The sequence below is a fragment of the Pongo pygmaeus genome, chromosome 12 (assembly GCF_028885625.2).
Source record: "Pongo pygmaeus isolate AG05252 chromosome 12, NHGRI_mPonPyg2-v2.0_pri, whole genome shotgun sequence".
Lineage (NCBI taxonomy): Eukaryota > Metazoa > Chordata > Mammalia > Primates > Hominidae > Pongo > Pongo pygmaeus.
The window spans coordinates 29,994,635-30,017,327 of NC_072385.2; the positions used below are offsets into that span (position 1 = coordinate 29,994,635).

Genomic DNA, 22,693 nt, shown 5'->3' on the forward strand with positions numbered 1-22,693 from the left:
AAATATGTGAAAACAACCTGATCGAATAGAAAGAAGAAATAAACAAATCCACAATGATAGCCAGAGATTTCAACACCTCTCTCTCAACATTAGATAGAGCAATGAGACAGAAAGTCTAGAAAAGATACAAAAGAACATCAAATAAGATTAATTGATATTAATAGAACACCCTACCCAACAACAGCAGAATACACATTCTTTTAAGTGCCTATAAAACATATACCAATACAAACCATATCTTGGGTCATAAAAAATCCTCAACAAATGTATAAGAATTGAAGTCATACAGACTATGTTCTCTGACCATAAAGGAACCAAACTAGAAACCAATAAAAGTTAAGATTAAGGGCGATCTCTGAGCACTTAAAAATTAAACAACACCTTTCTAAATAATCCATGAGTCAAAGAAGTCTTATTGAACTGAATGATGATGAACTACAACACATCAATATTTGTGGGATAAAGTTTATAGCATTGCTGAGAGTCAAATGTATAGCACTAAATACTTATTATATCATAAAAAAGAACGAATCTCAAATCAATAATCTAATCTCCCTCAAGAAACTAGAAAAAGGGCAAAAATGTACCCAAAGCAAGCAGGAGGAGGGAAATAAAGATAAGAAATCAGTGAAACTGAAACAGAAAAACCAAATAGGTAATATTAATGAAACAAGCTAGTTCTTTCAAAAGATCAATACAGTTAATAAACCTCTACCAAGACTAATATAAAAAAGAAAGAAGACAAATGATGAGTATCAGTAATGAAACAGGGGCTGACACTATAGATCTTGCAGTCATCAAAAGGATAATAAAGGAATACTATAAACAACCTTATCCACATAAACATGACAACTTAAGTCACACGGATAGACTTATTATTGAAGAACACAGTACCACTTATACCCAGTATGAAACAGATACTCTAATAGCCCTATGACTATTAGATAATCTGAGTAGCTCTATAACTATTAAAAATTTTATTTTGGCTGGGCGTGGTGGCTCACGCCTGTAATCCCAGCACTTTGGGAGGCCGAGGCAGGTAGACCATGAGGTCAGGAGATCGAGACTATCCTGGCTAACATGGTGAAACCCTGTCTCTACTAAAAAATATAAAAAATTAGCCAGGCATGGTGGTGGGCGCCTGTAGTCCCAGCTACTCGGGAAGCTGAGGCAGGAGAATGGCATGAACCCAGGAGGCAGAGCTTGCAGTGAGCCAAGATTGCGCCACTGCACTCCAGCCTGAGTAACAGAGTGAGAGTCCGTCTCCCAAAAAAGAAATTTTTTTTTTTTTTTTTTTCTCCCCCTGAGATGGAGTCATGCTGTCACCCGGGCTGGAGTGCAGTGGCTTGATCCATAGCTCATGGCAATCTCAGCCTCTTGGGTTCAAGCAATACTCGTGTCTCAGCCTCCTGAGTAGCTGGGATCACATGCGCGCACCACCACGCCCAACTAATTTTTGTATTTTTAGTAGAGACTGGTTTTCACCATGTTGGCCAGGCTGGTCTCAAACTCCTGACCTCATGATCTGCTCTCCTCAGCCTCCCAAAGTGCTGGGATTACAGGCATGAGCCACCACGCCCAGCTAGGAAATAGAATTTTTAAGTTTAAAAATCTCCAGGCCCATATGGTTTTACTAGAGAATTCTGCTAAATAATTAACATCTTTTTTTTTTTTTTTTTTTTTTTGAGAAGGAATCTCACTCTGTCACCCAGGCTGGAGTGCAGTGGCACAATTTTGGCTCACTGCAACCTCCGCCTCCCAGGTTCAAGCGATTCTCTTGCCTCAGCGTCCCAAGTAGCTAGGATTACAGGCACATGCACCATGCCTGGCTAATTTTTGTATTTTTAGTAGAGAAGGGGTTTCATCATGTTGGTCAGGCTGGTCTTAATCTCCTGACCTCAAGATCCACCTGCCTCGGCCTCCCAAAGTGCTGGGATTACAGGCCTGAGCCACTATGCCCGACCTAACATCATTTTTTAAAAGCATAATCTTTTTGAGAAAAGGGCAGAGGACCCTTCTCAATTCATTTTATAAGGTCAGTATTACCCTGATACCAAAACTAGCCAAAGACAGTACAAAACAGAAAACTTCCAGCCAATATCCCTCATGAACATTAAAAAGACAAATGTGTGGTGAGGATGCAGAGCAACTGAAATTCTCTTACACTGCTGGTGGGAGTGTCGACTGGTACAACCATTTTGGAAAATGGTTTGAGATAATTTACTAAAGTTGAACATGCACATACCCTACTGCTCAGCATTTATACTTCTGGGCATAGATCCAACAAAAATGTTCCCATGTGCTCAACAAAAGACCTGTACAAGGATGAAAAGACCTGTACAAGGAAGCTGATAAGAGCACACTATTCTACTCCCGACGCCTGCCAAAATATCCACATGCCCATTAGCAGTGGAATGAATAAGTAAATTATGGCATACACACATAATGAAATAGGATACAGCAATGAAAATGAACAAAATTCAATTACAGGTAACAACATGGGTGAATCTCATAAACAATGTTGAACGAAAGAAGCAAGCCACAAAAGAGTACATGCCGAATAATTCCATTGATACAAAGTGCAAAAATAAGCAAAATTACACTGTAGTGTTAGAAAACAGGAAAGTGGTTATTCTTCTGCAGAGTGGTGACTGGTGGGAGCATGGGGGCACCTGGGAGGTTGGTCATGTCTGTATTTTCATCTGGATATTGGTTATATCATATATATATATAATCATTTTTAAAGACATACCATTTTTATAAATCATATACAAACAGGCTGGGCACAGTGGCTCACGCCTGTAATCCCAGCACTTCGGGAGGCTGAGGTGGGTGGATCACTTGAGGTCAGAATTTTGAGACCACTCTGGCCAACATGGTGAAACCCCGTCTCTACTGAAAATACAAAAATTAGCCGGGTGTGGTGGCAGGTGTCTGTAATCCCAGCTACTTAGGAGGCTGAGGCAGCAGAATCACTTGAACCTGGGAGGCAGAGGTTGCAGTGAGCCAAGATCGTGCCACTGCACTCCAGCCTGGGCGACAAGAGTGAAACTCTGTACACACACAAAATATGCCTATTGGATCTGGTGACATGAAGATGATGGGTGACCTCAAGTTTCAATGAAGTGGCAGGCTTGGGGATCTAGCATTAATTCCAATTTTACAAACAGAGACACTGAAGCAGAGAACAGTTCAGAGGCTGGCCCAAGGTTGCAAAACTAAGTAGCAGAGCGGGGATTTGAATCCTTGAAGTGGGGCTACTGTGCTCTTAACCACTAAACTAGACTGTCTTTTGACCTGCAGGATCACAAAGGCAATGGGGAGAAAAGGAAACCTCAGATAGGAGTGTTCAAAAGCACAGAGTCTGAGGCGATCTGAGGAAGGGCAGGCAGGTATAGCAACTTGAAGCTCTTGTAGACACCTCTTTATTACAGTGGCACATGGGCTGGTTGAACCAATATTCACAAAGACAGCCAGATGTAATGTCAGAAAAGGTTAAGGATTTTCATACACTGTACTATGTTTATTGAGGCAAGGGATTTTTAAAATATTTTGGGTTTAAGGTGCAAACTCTGATTACATCTAGAAAAATCATTTACGTTAAATGTTCAATTATCTCAGAATGCCAGGAAATGAGTGTGTGTGTGTGTGTGTGTGTGTGTCTGTGTGTGTGTACTCATGCACAGGCTATGCTGTTTCAGGGATAAAGCATAGTTTGGTCTTGAAGAGAAAAAAAAAACCATATCATTAGTCTTGTTTAAAAGTATGGGAATTACAATTTTGTGATTAGACCGGGTATAATTATAGGCCAAAGCAGGACAACTTAATGCAATTACTGTTGAAGCAATAACTTAAACTATCATATGCAAAACCACTGTCTGGAGTCTTAATTAGGAAAAAGGGATTAATGTATAAAAATTATTCATGCTGTCAGTTCCTTTCGTTGCAAAAATAGGAAGGTATATTCACATAGGAATTAAATGCAAGAATAAAGGATCTGACCTGTACATTCATAACACAATATTATCAATGAGTACAGAATGGAAGGGGGTAGCTTAAAAAGCAAAATGAGTCAACTAAAAGCTCTTACTGCCTTAGAGAACATGTATAGTACATCATTAGTAATGTTTATTAAAATTGAGTTTTCATTGGAAATACTTTCTGGAAATAGCTCAGGAAATTATTTCCAAATTTAAAAAGGTTTGCAGATTGAAATAGTCTGTGAACCCTTTTTCTAATAAAAAGCATACACAATTTACATGTTTGATATGATTTAATCCATAATCTATGTATCCAGGCCACTTAAGGGGAAAAAACACAAAGAGATGAAATCATTTGCTTATCATCATGTAGATAAGAAGCCAAAACTAGGAATGAAGCCATTCTACATTTCTGCTAAGATTGCTGTGTGGCAGATATCCGGCTGCCCTGGAAACAAATCAACAGATCTCTAAAACACTCAAAGCCCGAGTGGCCTTCTTTGCCCAGTTAACCTTCTTCCACTGGGTATTCTCCACCTGCCAATCTGGTTTCCAGACTCCTCAAGCTCTTCTCCCTTTTCGGTGCCTCAGTTTCTCCCATGAGATGAGTAACCCCTTTTGTGACCTCATAGCTATGCTCTGCTCAGATACTCTTCCTCGAAATTCTCCTTTGACTTTTATTTAACCTCTGCCTGTTCTCTCTGTAAGTTATTTTGTATTTGCATGTCTAGACAGCAAATCATCTGCATAGCATTTCATGATACCTATTAATTCACTATTCCAAAACCAATAGAATAGCATTAGTATTTTGTATTGCATACAAAAATGACTTATTAAAAAAAGCCTCTCTGAATTGTCTTTCTACCCATCACATGTATCTAAACTTGACAAAATACAACATAGGGGATGAGAAAAAGAAAACAGAAGTGTAGGAAAATCTGTCTTTAGTGTTTTTAAACTTGCTTTGAAATACAAACATTTCTTGAAATGCAGAAGTGAAAGTGATGAATGTTAAGTGTATATTTTTTCACCTTAACTAACTGATCAGAAAAGTATTTATAACCCCCTAACTGATGTCTCGAGCTGATAAATCAACACCAGGGGAGAATATTTCAAGCACATTTATCATTTAAGACAAACAGCCTACACCGAGCATGATTACTTTTTATTCATCATTTTGGCTCACCTCTACATTTGCTCCTTCTCAATGTTAATAATATCTGTATAAGACTTCTCAATATTTAATGTTACAGATTGCCTGTTGCATGCTGATGAGGTTAAGGTCATATGTTTGATCTCCAGAAGGCCAGTTAGCTTCACACACACACACACACACACACACACACACACATAAATAAAAAAGAAAAAAAAAAAAAGGCTCTGTCTACTTCTGAGGGAAGCCTGATCTTAGTCAGCTTCCTTGTAATACCCATCGCTGGTCTCAACACCATAAAAATTACAGAATTCAAGGCTTAAGGGAAATTATGGGCAAGCTATTTTAATATACTGACCCAACTGCACAGAAGCTGACACTTAGCAGACGAAAGACCAGCAGCCTGGAGTGCCACCATTCAGCTTGGTTAACACCCAGCACAGTCCACCAGGTAACTGTTATCAGTGTCACCTCCAAAGGATGGTGACATAAAAGAGAATCTTACCTGTTCATTCTCCTCTTCATCACTGCTTAGCTTAAGGTCATCTTCCAGCATTCTGAAAGAAGGAACAAAGAGGTACAAAGAGGTACAGATAGTGGATTCAGAATAATTCAGCACCAAAATATCACCTTAATGTTGCTATTAGAGCAACATTTCGGAAATAAGTCTATTTGAGTTCCTATTTTTTTTCTTTCCTTCTTATGCACTTTTCCTCCGGTGCACTTAGGAAATAGCAGACAGTCCTATCATAAAAATTAACCCTCACAACAGTCATCAGCTAAGATGGGCAGCTTTCAGAAGATGCTGTATTAGTAGGGAAATAATACTTAACAATAACGTATTGTATATTTCAAAATAGCTAGGAGAGAAGAATTGGAATGTTCCCAACAGGAAGAAAAGATAAATATTTGAGGTGACGAATATCCTAGTTACCCTGATTTGATCATTACACATTGAATACCTGTATCAAAATATCACACGTACCCGAAAATAGCAATAAAAAAGAAGATGCTTTTTTTTTTTCTCTCAAATACATAAGGGCTTTTCCCCTGGGCAGTTTGCATTCCACAATTACTTGTTTAGTGTTTTCCAAGCTCCCAGTGCTGGGCTGTGTCTCCCTGCCTGCCCCAGGGGCTTTCATGGTAAAGAGAGATGAGAACAAGAGCCATAAAGCCATAAACTTGAGTTGTGAGCAAAGCTTCTTAGGCCATCCATCAGTCAAAGAGCTGGAAAAGATGTTGTCCCCAAGATCCTACCTAGTGGGGAAAACCAAGCAGGAGGGTGCTTTCTGAAAAGCCTGTGAAGGTGATTCCCCAGCCCACCCAGGTCCCCCCATTCATCCTGAGGAGACAGCAGGGAAGCATGAGGTTAAAAGTGAAAAAAAGAAACACAACTTCAGACTCTGTTATTTGTTAGGATAACACTATATTCTTTTCAGCATGGCTAAATTTTTCTTTATAGTAGTTTTCAGATTAATTCATTTCAAAAGAAATCTTACTCAGAAGTGCACTGTATAAAAGCGTGCTCTCCACGCAGACACGCTCTGAGGGAGCAGGGGAGAGCCCACTTCTGAGGGACCCTGGGGCTCCATACATCAGTGTGAAGCCCGCTGAGCCCTTGTGCTCAAAGGCCTCATTGAAGCCAGCTTCCAAAGGCTGTCCCCTAAAATGTACCTAGTGTCCTTTAAAAGCTGGTTGTAGGCCTATCACTGATACATGCCTCTGAACATTCGTAGAAGTCATTTCAGTCACTTTTGGGGCAAACTGGGGGGTAAAGAACTGGCAGGATAAGGCATGGCCCAGGCTCTGCCCCATCTGTCTATGCACGTGGGGTGAGTCGCTTCATGCACCCTGACCCCATTTCCCTATTTGTGCAGTGACGTGTTATAGAGGGCAATCCTAAGGTCGAATCCTGCTTTAGATTCCGTTGTGAGTCTACAAAATAAATATGCTCCCCAGTTTCGTCAAGGAGAAAAACCCTTCTATTTGTTTTAGAGAACACAACGGAGAAACTTCTAAGTAGTTTTTAGGGTACTATTTAAGGCCTTGCCATCAGGGAACCAAATCTGCTTCCTCACAGGCTCCTGCTCATCTCCCAGTGCCGAGAGGTGTCATTCTTGTATTATTTAAACCACAAGTGAACAAATGAACATGTCAGCAGAGGCTGTAAAGCGGCACCCCCAATTCCTCTGCACCTCTGGCATACCATTCATTTCCTTCACACACGCTTGGCTTCAAAGAGAAGAGACCTCTTGGTGATTTATTAGAGCACTATTTGGGAGTAGCCTAGGGAAGTGGGCTGTGTTTCCTTTGTCCTTGAGTCCCCAGTGACCAACACAGTGCGGCACAGAGCACAACGCCAGTTTGCTGGCTGGGCTGAGGCCCCTTCCCCAAGACCATTTTCCTACCCAAAGGCACAGATTTCTTCCTAATGAAAAAGACCAGAGAAGGGGACAGTTCCTTGCCTCCACTCCCACGCCCTCTTTTGGGTAAACCACCACTGCAGTGTGGTTTAATCTCTAGAACTCCCCAGCAAGCACTGGGTCTTTAAAGGGTGGGTGGTCCTGCTGGTGGCGGTGGAAAGAGTGGGAAGAACTCACATAATCATGGTTAACAACCCCCTTGCTGTCAGATGGAAGCTGTGTGGCTGGGAAATTTAATATTTAAATGGACAATACTGTGCGTGGATTGAAGGCCAATCATCCCCCAGAGCAGGAAAGCCTAACATGGTCCGAAGTGAGGGAGCTTAGGTTGGCTGCATACTAGCCGTGCAACTCAGTCACCACATGAGCCTGGCATGGCTGAAAGTCACCACAACAGTCAAAACGCTGCTGTGTGAGGCTCTCTTTCAAGGTAGGGAATGCAGCTTACTTTTGTTTATTTCAAACATGTGCTAAATGCGTCCACACATAAACACGCATCTGTTTGAATCTCAGAGCCCCTTGCACCACAATCTCGTGTGAGGTGCACCTCTGGGGCTGAGCATTTGTGCTTCTATAATGAGACTCATCTATCTCATCATCATTTCCAGAAGAAAAGCAGTCAGAGATCAACCTTGCTTTGTGAATAATCATCACTCTGTCACTGACTTTACCTCTCTTATATTAAAAAAATGAATTTATTGTGTTTCTGGCTGGGTTCTAAAAACAACACTGCCTTCAAGAGAGACTTCAAGAGAAGTTCAAATCTAACTAAACTTCAGAATATCTCGAAATATGAGAAAGTGGTCATGGAAACACAAACTCACACAGCTTATACAACATTCGCAGAGCAATCCTGGGTGGTGCTATTCCCAAAACATGAAATCACAGACCTGGGACAGACGACCATGGCCACGCCGCATCCCTGCCCGGACAGGCACAGAGGCACACCCCGAGGAGACCCAGGCTCCCCGCGGTCTGAGAGCAGGAACCCTCTGCTTTATTCTGATGGTCACGAGCAGGCCCTTGGCTCAACTCCCTAGCAAACGGCACTTGTTCTTGTCTGTGACCACTGCATCTTCAAGTCCGGTTTAACATTCACAAACAACTCCATGTTGAATGCTGAACATATCCCAGTGGCCTCTTAGAGAGCCTAAGGAGGGGCTGAAGTTCATAGCTGAACAATGAAACATGGTTAGGAGAAGAGAAAACCCGTGACACCCACAGGATCATAGGAACTGTCTGTACTTGGTGTACGGCCAGCAGACAGCAGGCATGGCCGCCTTCACCAGACACACAAATGGCACCGTGGTGGTCATGGGTCCAGCCCACTCCCAAACCCTGGGGAACGTTTTTATCATTTGTCTGTTTCCACAAGGAAACAGATGGGCATAGGTATATCAAACAATAAACAAACAAACAAAAGTGTTCAACCAAGAGTAAAAGGAAGATGCAAATTAAGTGCTGATTAGGCTACTGGGCAGGGGTGGAGATCTTCTACTGTTTTTTTTTTTAAAGGGAAGGCAAAGACCCTGCTGCTCTAAGGGGCTCCTGAGGGCTAAGTCATCTGCACGGAAGGACTGGCCATCTGCATGGAAGCACAGGGCCTGTGCATCCATCCACAGCACCCTGGCTACACCCCTACTCCTGGGTTCCTCCAGGCCCTACCCCAGCTGATGGGGCCCCCAACCAGGGCCACCCCTTTCACGTTCCCTTAGCCCTTCCCCTTCATAGCCCTTCAGATCCCTCCCAGGGGATGAAGCCCTCAACTCACAGCAGCAGCTCTCATTGTTTAAGGGATGTCCGTCCGTGCCAGACCAGCTAAGTACTTTCTAGATGTTACTTTGTCAATCCCTGCAGCAACTCCTCCGAGGTGGGAGGTGGGTGCTATAGGGGGCTGTGGACCATGGTGGTCAGAGCAGGGACTTCAGGGTCACACTGCCCAGGATGAATGCTAGCTCTGCCTTTCGTCTAGCCCAGGGCCCTGGGACCTGCCTCAGAGGGCTTCCCGGAGAACTTATTCCACAATCCTTGGATAGTGCTAAGCGCGGGACCTTATGCCAGGGAGCCTCCAATCAATGCTCATTTTTACCAATGCTCATTTTTACCAATATTCCCTTTTCCCTAGGAGGGAAGTGGGCCTCAGAGCATTTAAGAAACTCATGTGGATAAACAAGCTGAGAGACTTTGAGATGTCTTTGTAATGATGCCTTAAAACAGAGCCATTTGCTCTACTTTCAGGCCATTTTGAAAAGAAAGGGTCATGTTCCCGAGAGATGGTGGAGGGGAATATATTTTGGCCTGTAACTACTGTCAGCTGGTCTGAGTGGCTTTATGTCGACAGGACAGTAAACACGCCTATCAGTCCCAGTGCACGGGCAGGTCCGCCCTGGGAGCCAGTGGGTGGCCACGAGGCCAGGAGTCCCTCCACGAGGAGCCAAGGGGGTGCTGCCACATGACAATGGGGAAGTTGAAATAAAATAGGTACTAAAATTGAACTTTTTGGCTGCACGCGGTGGCTTGCTCCTGTAATCCCAGCATTTTGGGAGGCCAAGGCTGGCGGATCATTGAGCCCAAGAGTTCGAGACCAGCCCGGGCAATATGGCAAAATCCCATCTCTATAAAAAAAAATATAAAAATTGGACAGGCATGGTGGTATGGACCTGTAAACCCAGCTACTAGGGAGGCTGAGGTAGGAGGATCACCTGAGCCCTGGAGGTTGAGGCTACAGTGAGCCGAGGTTGTACCACTGCACTCCAGCCTGGGCAAAAGACCCTGTCTCAAAAAAAAAAAAAAAAAAAAAAAAAATTGAACTTTTTGAATTGAGAACAGAGCAAAGGTGCAGCCCGAAGTGTGGACAGACCTGGACTTTCATGGCCTTAACACTTGAAGAGTTATCAAACTACTGTCAGGGACGCTCCATCTTAGCACCTCATGGTGACTTTACAGTAGAGTCTGAACCAGCTACATGAGAACTGTGACACTTTAAGGACAGAAGCAAGATTTTTTTTTAATGTGCGATTAAGTGATTGAGATTCCACCCATTTTTACTTGGGAACTTGTCCTTACAGTGATTGTTGGGCATGTTGTAACACCCTTCCTGACATGCAGACAAGGAGTCGAAGGGTTATGAGCCCCCAGCTGCACTCGCTCACGCTTTCATGCAGGGAGAGCGGGCCTTGCAGGAGCTCCGTAGAGGAAAGGACGCAATGGGACTTTCATTCAGAACTCTAAAGAGGGAGCCAAAGATAAACAGGCCCATTTGCAGTTTGCCGAGCACTACCCTGGAGGACCTTTTTCTTTCTGAAAGGGAAAGATGAATGGAAACATGCCTCATCACCACCAGCGGAACCAGCATCCAAACACCCAATTGTTGTTTTGTTTTGTTTTAGAGACGGGGTCTTGCTCTGTCATCTAGGCTAGAGTGCAGTGGCCCAATCATAGCTCACTGCAGCCTCGAACTCCTAGGCTCAAGCAATTGTCCCACCTCAGCCTCCCATGTATCTGGGACTATAGACGCCGGCTACCACGCCTGGCCAAACCCCCAATTGTTGACTCATTCAATTACTTCTGTGTCCACTGTGTGGCAGGCACCTATCCACAAAAGGTGTACTGTCTCCCAGGGGTGGTTCCCCTCACACATGACATTCAAATCAGCATTGTCATTTTACCTATTTTTAAATGCCTTCAAATTGTGAAGCTCTGGCAGATATAACTTTTGCAGAACCCAACTGTGTCATTTGAAGGTAAACTCAGTACTTTTCAGAAAAGGGAGTAATTCAATACAACCTTTGCAATTTTAACATTTGATTACCATAACTTCCCTGTGTGTATTATTTTCTTAATTGAGCAAGTGATAAATTTATGTTGTAGCTGGCGCCTGCATTTTTGAGGCCTAAAATTTCTTGGGAAGCAGAAATAGCAGCCTACACTTAACAGATGGCCAACTGCTTCCAAAGCTCATCTCTATCTTCCACACGTATTGCAAACGGGCACATTAACTACCTGCAAATGTAATGGCAGCCATTTCACAGAGTAGTGGTTTTTAATTAATAGGATTTTCCCTGAATTAGTTGTCATTTGGGGCCCTTAGCAGATGGGAATCCTTTAGTCCTTTAAAGGCATTTCATTTTGCTTTGTTTTAATGGTTTTTAAAAAAATCTGAGTTTTAATTGGGCTGTTTGATTTTCAGATTTGTTTCTATAGCTGGTGCTGCTACTATCTCCACCTACGTGAGATTTAAAGCCAAAGACAAATGTTTATGAATCTCCATTAAACATATTCATATATGCAAATATCTATTCTAACAATTAGCATTGCCTGAGAGCCTATTCATTATGCAAGTGCACCTCTCTGCAGGTATTCCCCAAGCCATCATCTCCACTGCTTGGAACACAGGAGGGAAAGTTATACAACTCATTTCACTCTTTCTGAAGTCTACTGCTTTGTCAGGGTCAGTGCTACCATCTGCCTGCGGTTATTTTCATTAACAAGTAACCACCTTCTTCTCGGCATTTGTTTGGAAGAACTTAGCTCATGCCATCCCCACTAACTGGGAACAGGGAAGGCTAGCATGGGCTCACTCTAGGGGTTGGCAATTTAGTGCATCCAAGGCACAGATGAAGTCACTTAATCTGGAGGCAAATGGAGAAATCAGGAACAAGATGAAGGGGTGCTGTACTTGACCTAAGTGCTTCTAACTCTGATGTTTTAAAACCCAGGGATCTCTACATCTTTTGAAGCAATTTTGGTCCATAGCAAGGTGGTATTTGCTCATACATATCTCCTTCCTGGACTCCCTCCCTCCCAGGACCTGTTCTGATTGTCAGTGAAATCATCCATGATCCTGTAACTCTGCCATGTTGAACCTGGGGTGAAGGTGCACTGTCTCGCTTATGTTTATGACCTTATTTTTAGTTAGGGACAGCAACTTCTGATGGTCCCTTTCTCCACTGACATGCTGAATCCACTTGCCACCTTCTCTGCAGGCCCATCTTCCCTGGGGGACGGCATCTCATCTCCTACCCTGGAAGACCCGCACAAAAGCCAGTCTCATTTGGGAAACCTGCCAAATCCTGGTGAGATGCTGGATGATGTGTGTCTTCAAAATCTCAATCAGTCAACTGTCTTTCCCAACAGTAAGCATGTCTATAGTAATAGAAAATAAGCAGAAATAAAAGGAAAATGGAAATCAACAGTCATAAGAAGAAACAGTCAGTGGTACAGAGTCTGGTGTGGTGAAATAAGTTTTGAAATGGCAGCTTGGAGGCTAGCCAGCATTAGAGTCTGAATTCTGTCCCTAACTAGCTCTGTGAACTTAGGCAAATCACCCACTTGCCCTAGATATTGTTTCCACATCTCCGAAGTGAGAGTTGGATAAAACAACCACTATATATCCTCTTATTGGTCTGAATTCCTTGGTTCTGTGCCTTTACCAATGGGTAGAATGTCCAGGAAGACTGCTGGAGAATGAGATGATCTGATACTACTCAGCACATTCTAGGTGCTAGAGATATAAAACTGGAGAAATCTTCCTTTTCAAGTGTCTCACTGTTTACTGGGAGCAGCAGCAGTTCCCTGAACAACCCATGATGCTTTCCACCTAGAAATATGTAAGTGCCACACACGGTTTGTGTGATTGTGAAAATATAAAAATGCTCCATCTTTTCCACTTAGGGCAATGTAGGCCACAGTTATGAAGTAGCATTCTCCAAATATATTAGACTTTAAAATTGCTTCCTCCTAAAAGAATTACAGGGGAAGAGGGCTGGATATACTCTATCATTTCTACAAAAAAACTGAGGCTTTAGAAAGAGCACTTTAACCCGGAGTGCTTTCTCCCTGAAGATGGGTTTAAATCCTGTCTTTGTCTGTTTTAAGGACTTCTAGAAAATTAGTTTCTGAGCTCGATGTTCTCAGTATTAAAAAATTGAGTTTCTAAGGCTAAATGAATGCAACTACAGTGTGTGAAAGAACATGATCCTTTCCCGGGCAGACAGCAGAGGACAGGTCAGAGGATTCTGACTGGGAACATAAAGTTTCTGTGGCTGTGCAGATTCGATGGTGGACATTACTTAAACCTCTTTGAAGGGGGATTTGCACCCAACCAGAGGGAAAACGAGATATGTATGTATTTATTTGGCTCAAATCTGATGTTGAATATTGATAATCAGTAAATAAGTAAGTTAGCTGCCTATTCTGTTTGCTAACTAATGGTTTGCTTATTTAATAACTTTTGACAATAAGAATGCATTGAGTCTGTAAGGGTCATAACACACATCAGGTTAAGATTTGTTCTTTGGTTGGAAACATCAGTTTTTGCATTTTTATGGCTGCTGTTATTGACAAGTTAATTGCTAAAAGAGTCCCTAATTAAGAGATTTGAACAGATAAACTGTTAGAATTAGAAAAGAGAACCAAGCATAATCTCCTAATTAGCAAATTCGTGCACTTTAAGCTATACCAACGTTCACACATTACCTGAGGATGGCATAACACAGTGGTTTCCAAACTTTATTGCACATTGGAATCACTTGGGAATCTTTAAAAATTACTGATGCCCGGCTCCACTCCAACCCCATATTCTGATGGGATAGGTTTGGGGTGCAATCTGGGCATCTAGTTTTTTTTTTTGTTTTTTTTTTAAGCTCCCTAGGGAGCTGATTCATGGGCCTCAGCCCCAGATATTCTGATTCACAGCAAAGTTTGGGACCCACTATATCACATAGAGCTGGACTGAGTCATAAGAGCTGAAGGTCATGAATAGCTCTGCACCTTGGATCAAGTCCCACACTCTTAAGTTTTAGTTTGTTCGTTAATATAACGGGATGATAGTTGAGATTCAAACGAGACAATAAAGGTGAAAGCCCTCTAAACTGTAAAGCTTCATAGGAGTTTTCAGTAATGGGTTTAGCATTACCTGGGATGTTTTCAAAGATACTGGTCTATGGGCCTTACCCCCAGGGATTCTGATTTAATTGGTCTTGGATTGGCCATGGGCATGAGTACTTCTGACAAGCTGCTATGGTCTGAATGTTTCATGTACCCTCAAAATTCACATATTGAAACCTAACCTTAAATGTGATAGTATTCAGAGATGGGGCCTTTGGAAGGTGATTAGCTCATGAGGGCAGAGCTTTCATGAATGGGATTAGTGCCCCTGTAAGAGAGACCTCAAAGAGCTCTTTCCACTTTGTGTCCTTTCCAACACATGAGGACCCAGCTCGTAGGTGCCATTGATGAACCAGAAAGCAGTTTCTCAACAGACACCAAACCTGGTTCCTTGATCTTGGACTTCCCGGCCCCCAGAACTGTGAGGAATAAATTTCTGTCATTCAGAAGCTTCCCAGTTTATTTTGTTACTTTAGCCTGAGGTATTTTTTTTTTTTTTACAGCAGCCTGAATAAACTAAGACATGAACATCCCAAGTGAATCTTCCATCCAGCCAGGGTTGAGAACCACTGCCTTCTTTTTTTTTTTTTTTTTTTGAGACAGAGTCTTGTTCTGTCATCCAGGCTGGAGTACAATGGCGCATCTCGGCTCACTGCAACCTCTGCCTCCTGGGTTCAAGCAATGCTCCCTACCTCAGCCTCCCGAGTAGTTGGGACTACAGGTGCCTGCCACCACACCTGGCTGGTTTTTGTATTTTTAGTAGAGACAGGGTTTTGCCATGTTGGCCAGGCTGGTCTTGAACTCCTGACCTCAGGTGATCTGCCCTCCTTGGCCTCCCAAACTGCTGGGATTACAGGTGTGAGCCACCACACCTGGCCACTGCCTTAATTCTAACTGAACTATCACCTTCCTATTAAAGTCATCTCCAATCTATAGGACAGAATTAGTCACTTCTTATCTAAGTGACTAATTTGTACATAGCTAATGCATTATGTTAGAATTTTCTAACTTATCTGGCTTCACTCTCCCCCCATCTTCCATTGGAATAAGAATGCTTGAAGGTAAGGGGTGTGTTTCCTCAATGCCTAGGATAAGGCATAAGCCCATCATTACTAAGGAATTACCACGAGGCATTTTAGAATTCTTCAGTGGTTGTTTTCAGAAACCACAAGGCAGCGCTGGGGAATCTGAGATTCCCAGCTGGTTCTTCAGCCTTGGGGAGGAAACAGAAAATTTTATGAATGCCACATCTTTCAAGCTCCCTGGAGAAGTCCCCACACTTTTGTCAAGACTGCATAGGATAGTGTGCTGGGTTTTCTGTCTAGTGGCAACTTGGCATCATCTCCCCTTTGAAGCACTCCTTTCTATCACAGGGGCTGGAGGCCTGGGAACTACATTTCCCCAGAATCCCTGCCGATAGGGTTTTTGGTTAAATGTTGCCAGTGAGAGGCACCTGAATGGGGCTTGGAAAATCAAAGATTAACAGAAGCCTTTATTGCTCCCAGGAGAGTGAAGCAGGTGCAGAAGCTTCAGCAGATGGCAGATAGGAGGTTCTGTGAGTGGCTTCCAGGAACCCTTCTGTGAATAATGCCTGCAGGTGCTGGAGACATCTGAGATTATTGTTAGCAGTTTTCTGTTATTCTTGCATTTATTGATTTCTTGAAATGACTCTCTGAACTGATGACTGATTTCCTGTTGATCCCCCTTCCCTGGCCCTCCTGATGGGTTTGGAAGGCACTAATTCCCTATGTTAAGTGTCTTTCTACTTGAAATACCTAGAGTGGTTTCTCTTCTCCAGATCAAACTGACTGATGTGTATAGTAATTAAGAGCATGAACTCTGCAGTCAGAAAGCCTGGTTTATTGATTTCTATCCAGATGCTGTACACCTCATGCTAGTTGTGTCCTTATGCAAAGAACTTAAAGTTGCTCTGCCTTCTGTTTCCCCATCTGTAAAATGGAAAAACGAGAGTGTTTACCTCCTAGGAATGTTGTAGAAAATGTAGAAAACATTTTATACAGTGTCTGGTATGTAGTAATTAATAAATATTCAGTATTCTAACTGGCATTTTATTACCCATTCCATCTCGTGACAGCAACTATGCTACGATTTAAGTCCATTTTTCCTTTTCTTTTTCTTTCTTTTTTTTTTTGAGACAGAGTCTCACTCTGTTGCCCAGGCTGGAGTGCAGTGGTGTGATATCACAGCTCACTGCAGCCTTGACCTCCCAGGCTCAAGTGATCCTCCCGCCTCAGCCCCCCAAGTAGCTGGAACTATAAGTGGCCCACCATGCCTGGCTAATTTTTGTAGGGACGAGAGGTTTTGTTATGTTGCCCAGGCTGGTCTCAAACTCCTGGGCTCAAGTGATCCACCTGCCTCAGCCTCCCAAAGTGCTGGGATTATAGCCATTTACTTTCTCTAACAGAGAAGACAAACTTCTTTTTTTTTTTTTTTTGAATGTGGAAAAGGGGTTTCATTACATTAAAAATTGAGATTAAATGTAAGTATATATTTAATCTTCTACTTAACAAAATGTATGTAATAAATGCAACTATGTGCTAACCAAAATAGTAGTAGTAGCAGTAGTAGTGATAAACAGTTGTTAGATATCTTTCAGTTTTTCTAGCATTTCCTAACTTCCCCAGCACAGTTACAGTGAAGAATATTCTTCCAAAAATACCTGGACATCACCAACATTCCTTCAATTTTTAATTGTCAGATTCTTCTTTTGAAATGCCTACCATGTCATCATTTTGGTGGATTTTCTCTTTTTCTTTTTTTTTTATTATTATTATTATTATTATTATTATTATTATTATTATACTTTAGGTTTTATGGTACATGTGCCCAATGTGCAGGTAAGTTACATATGTATACATGTGCCATGCTGGTGCACTGCACCCACCAACTCGTCATCTAGCATTAGGTATATCTCCCAATGTTATCCCTCCCCCCTCCCCGCAACCCACAACAGTCCCCGAAGTGTGATGTTCCCCTTCCTGTGTCCATGTGTTCTCATTGTTCAATTCCCACCTATGAGTGAGAATATGCGGTGTTTGGTTTTTTGTTCTTGCGATAGTTTACTGAGAATGATGATTTCCAATTTCATCCATGTCCCTACAAAGGACATGAACTCATCATTTCTTATGGCTGCATAGTATTCCATGGTGTATATGTGCCACATTTTCTTAATCCAGTCTATCATTGTTGGACATTTGGGTTGGTTCCAAGTCTTTGCTATTGTGAATAATGCGGCAATAAACATACGTGTGCATGTGTCTTTATAGCAGCATGATTTATAGTCCTTTGGGTATATACCCAGTAATGGGATGACTGGGTCGAATGGAATTTCTAGTTCTAGATCCCTGAGGAATCGCCACACTGACTTCCACAAGGGTTGAACTAGTTTACAGTCCCACCAACAGTGTAAAAGTGTTCCTATTTCTCCACATCCTCTCCAGCACCTGTTGTTTCCTGACTTTTTAATGATCGCCATTCTAACTGGTGTGAGATGGCATCTCATTGTGGTTTTGATTTGCATTTCTCTGATGGCCAGTGATGGTGAGCATTTTTTCATGTGTCTTTTGGCTGCATAAATGTCTTCTTTTGAGAAGTGTCTGTTCATGTCCTTCGCCCACTTTTTGATGGGGTTGTTTGTTTTTTTCTTGTAAATTTGTTGGAGTTCATTGTAGATTCTGGATATTAGCCCTTTGTCAGATGAGTAGGTTGCGAAAATTTTCTCCCATTTTGTAGGTTGCCTGTTCACTCTGATGGTAGTTTCCTTTGCTGTGCAGAAGCTCTTTAGTTTAATTAGATCCCATTTGTCAATTTTGGCTTTTGTTGCCATTGCTTTTGGTGTTTTAGACACGAAGTCCTTGCCCATGCCTATGTCCTGAATGGTATTGCCTAGGTTTTCTTCTAGGGTTTTTATGGTTTTAGGTCTAACATTTAAGTCTTTAATCCATCTTGAATTGATTTTTGTATAAGGTGTAAGGAAGGGATCCAGTTTCAGCTTTCTCCATATGGCTAGCCAGTTTTCCCAGCACCATTTATTAAATAGGGAATCCTTTCCCCATTTCTTGTTTTTCTCAGGTTTGTCAAAGATCAGATGGTTGTAGATATGTGGCATTATTTCTGACGGCTCTGTTCTGTTCCATTGATCTATATCTCTGTTTTGGTACCAGTACCATGCTGTTTTGGTTACTGTAGCCTTGTAGTATAGTTTGAAGTCAGGTAGCATGATGCCTCCAGCTTTGTTCTTTTGGCTTAGGATTGACTTGGCCATGCGGGCTCTTTTTTGGTTCCATATGAACTTTAAAGTAGTTTTTTCCAATTCTGTGAAGAAAGTCATTGGTAGCTTGATGGGGATGGCATTGAATCTGTAAATTACCTTGGGAAGGATGGCCATTTTCATGATATTGATTCTTCCTACCCATGAGCATGGAATGTTCTTCCATTTGTTTGTATCCTCTTTTATTTCCTTGAGCAGTGGTTTGTAGTTCTCCTTGAAGAGGTCTTTCACATCCCTTGTAAGTTGGATTCGTAGGTATTTTATTCTCTTTGAAGCAATTGTGAATGGGAGTTCACTCATGATTTGGCTCTCTGTTTGTCTGTTATTGATGTATAAGAATGCTTGTGATTTTTGCACATTGATTTTGTATCCTGAGACTTTGCTGAAGTTGCTTATCAGCTTAAGGAGATTTTGGGCTGAGACAATGGGGTTTTCTAGATATACTATCATGTCATCTGCAAACAGGGACAATTTGACTTCCTCTTTTCCTAATTGAATACCCTTGATTTCCTTCTCCTGCCTAATTGCCCTGGCCAGAACTTCCAACACTATGTTGAATAGAAGTGGCGAGAGAGGGCATCCCTGTCTTGTGCCAGTTTTCAAAGGGAATGCTTCCAGTTTTTGCCCATTCAGTATGATATTGGCTGTGGGTTTGTCATAAATAGCTCTTATTATTTTGAGATACGTCCCATCAATTCCTAATTTATTGAGAGTTTTTAGCATGAAGGGTTGTTGAATTTTGTCAAAGGCCTTTTCTGCATCTATTGAGATAATCATGTGGTTTTTGTCTTTGGTTCTGTTTATATGCTGGATTACATTTATTGATTTGCGTATATTGAACCAGCCTTGCATCCCAGGGATGAAGCCCACTTGATCATGGTGGATAAGCTTTTTGATGTGCTGCTGGATTCTGTTTGCCAGTATTTTATTGAGGATTTTTGCATCAATGTTCATCAAGGATATTGGTCTAAAATTCTCTTTTTTTGTTGTGTCTCTGCCAGGCTTTGGTATCAGGATGATGCTGGCCTCATAAAATGAGTTAGGGAGGATTCCCTCTTTTTCTATTGATTGGAATAGTTTCAGAAGGAATGGTACCAGCTCCTCCTTGTACCTCTGGTAGAATTCGGCTGTGAACCCATCTGGTCCTGGACTTTTTTTGGTTGGTAAGCTATTGATTATTGCCATAATTTCAGCTCCTGTTATTGGTCTATTCAGAGATTGAACTTCTTCTTGGTTTAGTCTTGGGAGGGTGTATGTGTTGAGGAATTTATCCATTTCTTCTAGATTTTCTAGTTTATTTGCGTAGAGGTGTTTGTAATATTCTCTGATGGTAGTTTGTATTTCTGTGGGATCGATGGTGATATCCCCTTTATCATTTTTTATTGCATCTATTTGATTCTTCTCTCTTTTTTTCTTTATTAATCTTGCTAGCGGTCTATCAATTTTGTTGATCCTTTCAAAAAACCAGCTCCTGGATTCATTTATTTTTTGAAGGGTTTTTTGTGTCTCTATTTCCTTCAGTTCTGCTCTGATTTTAGTTATTTCTTGAATCTCACTCAAAACCGCTCAACTACGTGGAAACTGAACAACCTGCTCCTGAATGACTACTGGGTACATAACGAAATGAAGGCAGAAATAAAGATGTTCTTTGAAACCAACGAGAACCAAGACACAACATACCAGAATCTCTGGGATGCATTCAAAGCAGTGTGTAGAGGGAAATTTATAGCACTAAATGCCCACAAGAGAAAGCAGGAAAGATCCAAAATTGACACCCTAACATCACAATTAAAAGAACTAGAAAAGCAAGAGCAAACACATTCAAAAGCTAGCAGAAGGCGAGAAGATAAACTTCTTAATTTCTCGACCACCTCCAATGAGCACATTCTAGGTGCCAGAGATATAAAACTGAAGAAGTCTTCCTTTTCAAGTGTCTCACTGTTTATTGGGAGCAGAAGCAGAAAAGAAAGCCAGTGAGGTGATAAATACTATGGGAGCACAGATGACCATCTTCTTTCCTTGTCAGACAATCCTGGCCCTTTTATTTTTCCTTGTAGGTTTATTCTTCAGTCTGTAGTTCTCTTCTGTATCTCCTACAAGTTCCCCAGTGTCCTTCCAAATTTATAGTCATGTGTGGGACACAGTCCACTCTACAGGCTCTATCGGCATGGACTGTAGGGGGAGAATGACCCGCTTTATGTTGGAAGTCAACAGCTCTGAGAATTAAGGCCTAAGATTCATAACTTAAAGCTTTCTCCACCTAAGCTCATTTAGTCTCTCCTTCCCCAAATGTCTTGAGGAAAAAAGCCATCTGCCTCCTTGTTCAGGACAGCCATGGGGTCATTTAAAACTCATCATGGAATTTTAACAACCTTATCCTATGCTGTGTGGACCAAGATGACCATGTGGCTCCTGTGATTGCAGTGGGGACCACATTGTACCTGGGTATTACAGAGGTGCAGCCATCCCGCCTCCTCTGTAGCCATCCAGTTCCTGGAAAACGTGCTCCCAGAACCTTCAGCTGCTTGTGACTAGATGGAGGCTTTCACACTAATCCACTAATCCTCTCTGCCACAAACATCATAAGCAGATCGTATAAACGTGAAGAGGAGAAAAAGACTTCAATGTTCCATATTAAAGAAAAAGCATCCTATGAGCTATTTATTGGCTGGAGATTGGTAGATGATCCTCACACTAAGGCATTTCTGTGAATTCATTTTTTTTTTTTTTTTTTTTTTGAGACAGGATCTCACTTTGTCATCCAGGCTGGAGTGCAGTGGTGTGATCACAGCTCGCTGTAGCCTCAACCTCCTGGCTTCCAGTGATCCTCCCACCTCGGCCTCCCAAAGTGCTGGGATTACAGGCCTGAGCCACTGTGCCCAGCCCATGAATTCAGCTTTAATACTACCACTTTTGTAGCACTTTGCATGTTATCTCTGATACTTCCAGAATTTTTCATTATAAAATGAATCCAGGTGGTTTGAATATAGAAATCAAATAACTCTAATCTCAAAAAAACTCACTATATACCAGGACTTTTTCTTTCTTTTTTTTTTTTTGGAGACTGAGTCTTGCTTTATTGCCCAGGCTGAGGTGCAGTGGTGCTATCTTGGCTCGCCACAACCTCCGCCTCCCGTGTTCAAGCGATTCTCATACTTCAGCCTCCCAAGTAGCTGGGATTACAGATGCCCGCAACCACGCCTCGCTAATTTTTGTCATTTTAGTAGAGACCAGTTTTCACCATGGTGTGGCCAGGCTGGTCTCGAACTACTGACCTCAAGTGATCTGCCTGCCTCAGACTCCCAAAGTGCTGGGATTACAAGCCTGAGCCACCACCCCTGGCCTTCTTTCTTTTTTAAAAATAGAGTTGAAAATTAGGCCAAGTATATTGAGTGTTCTAAATCCATTGTCAGGTACATACAACTGGCTTGTGCAATGAGAAACCTGATTACCCTGCCAACATGCCTCTCTATACACCAATTACATTCTACTGGGAGTTGTTCAACTCATGGTGACACAGAATGTGTCAAATAATCCATGTAAATTAAGCCTTGCCACATCCATTGCAGAGGAGGGGTGCATTTACTGGGTTGGAAGCAGTGTCACCAGGACCAGTCAAGGCCACTCCTTAAGAAGGTTCAGCATTTTGTCATGGTTTTATATCAGGTATATTTCGAGTTTATGTAAAAAAAGAGTAAAACTGCAGAATCAAGTCCTTTGTTGCCTTCCTAACCTTTTAAACATATTCATCTATTTCTCTTTCAGCTGGAAGAAACGAATCTTAAGTGCAAGAAAAAAAATTCATGTGAAAAACTCTAAGTGGGAATGTACACTTCTGAAATAGGATCAGACTACAGAATAGTGTTGCTTCTGCTTAGTGCTTAAGAAAATAACCAGGAAAACAACGATCTATTTAGTTACTATCCTGGAAGTCATGGTGTCCATACTGCTAAAGTGG

General features: G+C 42.0%; 1 protein-coding gene across 11 annotated transcripts in view; it reads right to left on the bottom strand.

The window, feature by feature from the left end:
* The window catches only part of AFF3 (ALF transcription elongation factor 3), a 579,079-nt gene that overhangs the window by 123,912 nt on the left and 432,474 nt on the right, over positions 1-22,693 (bottom strand). For all 11 annotated transcript variants that reach the window (XM_063649229.1, XM_063649227.1, XM_063649228.1 and 8 more), the window contains one exon: positions 5,639-5,690. In XM_063649229.1, the coding sequence (XP_063505299.1) occupies positions 5,639-5,690 (52 nt within the window). The remainder of the gene's footprint in view (positions 1-5,638; positions 5,691-22,693) is intronic.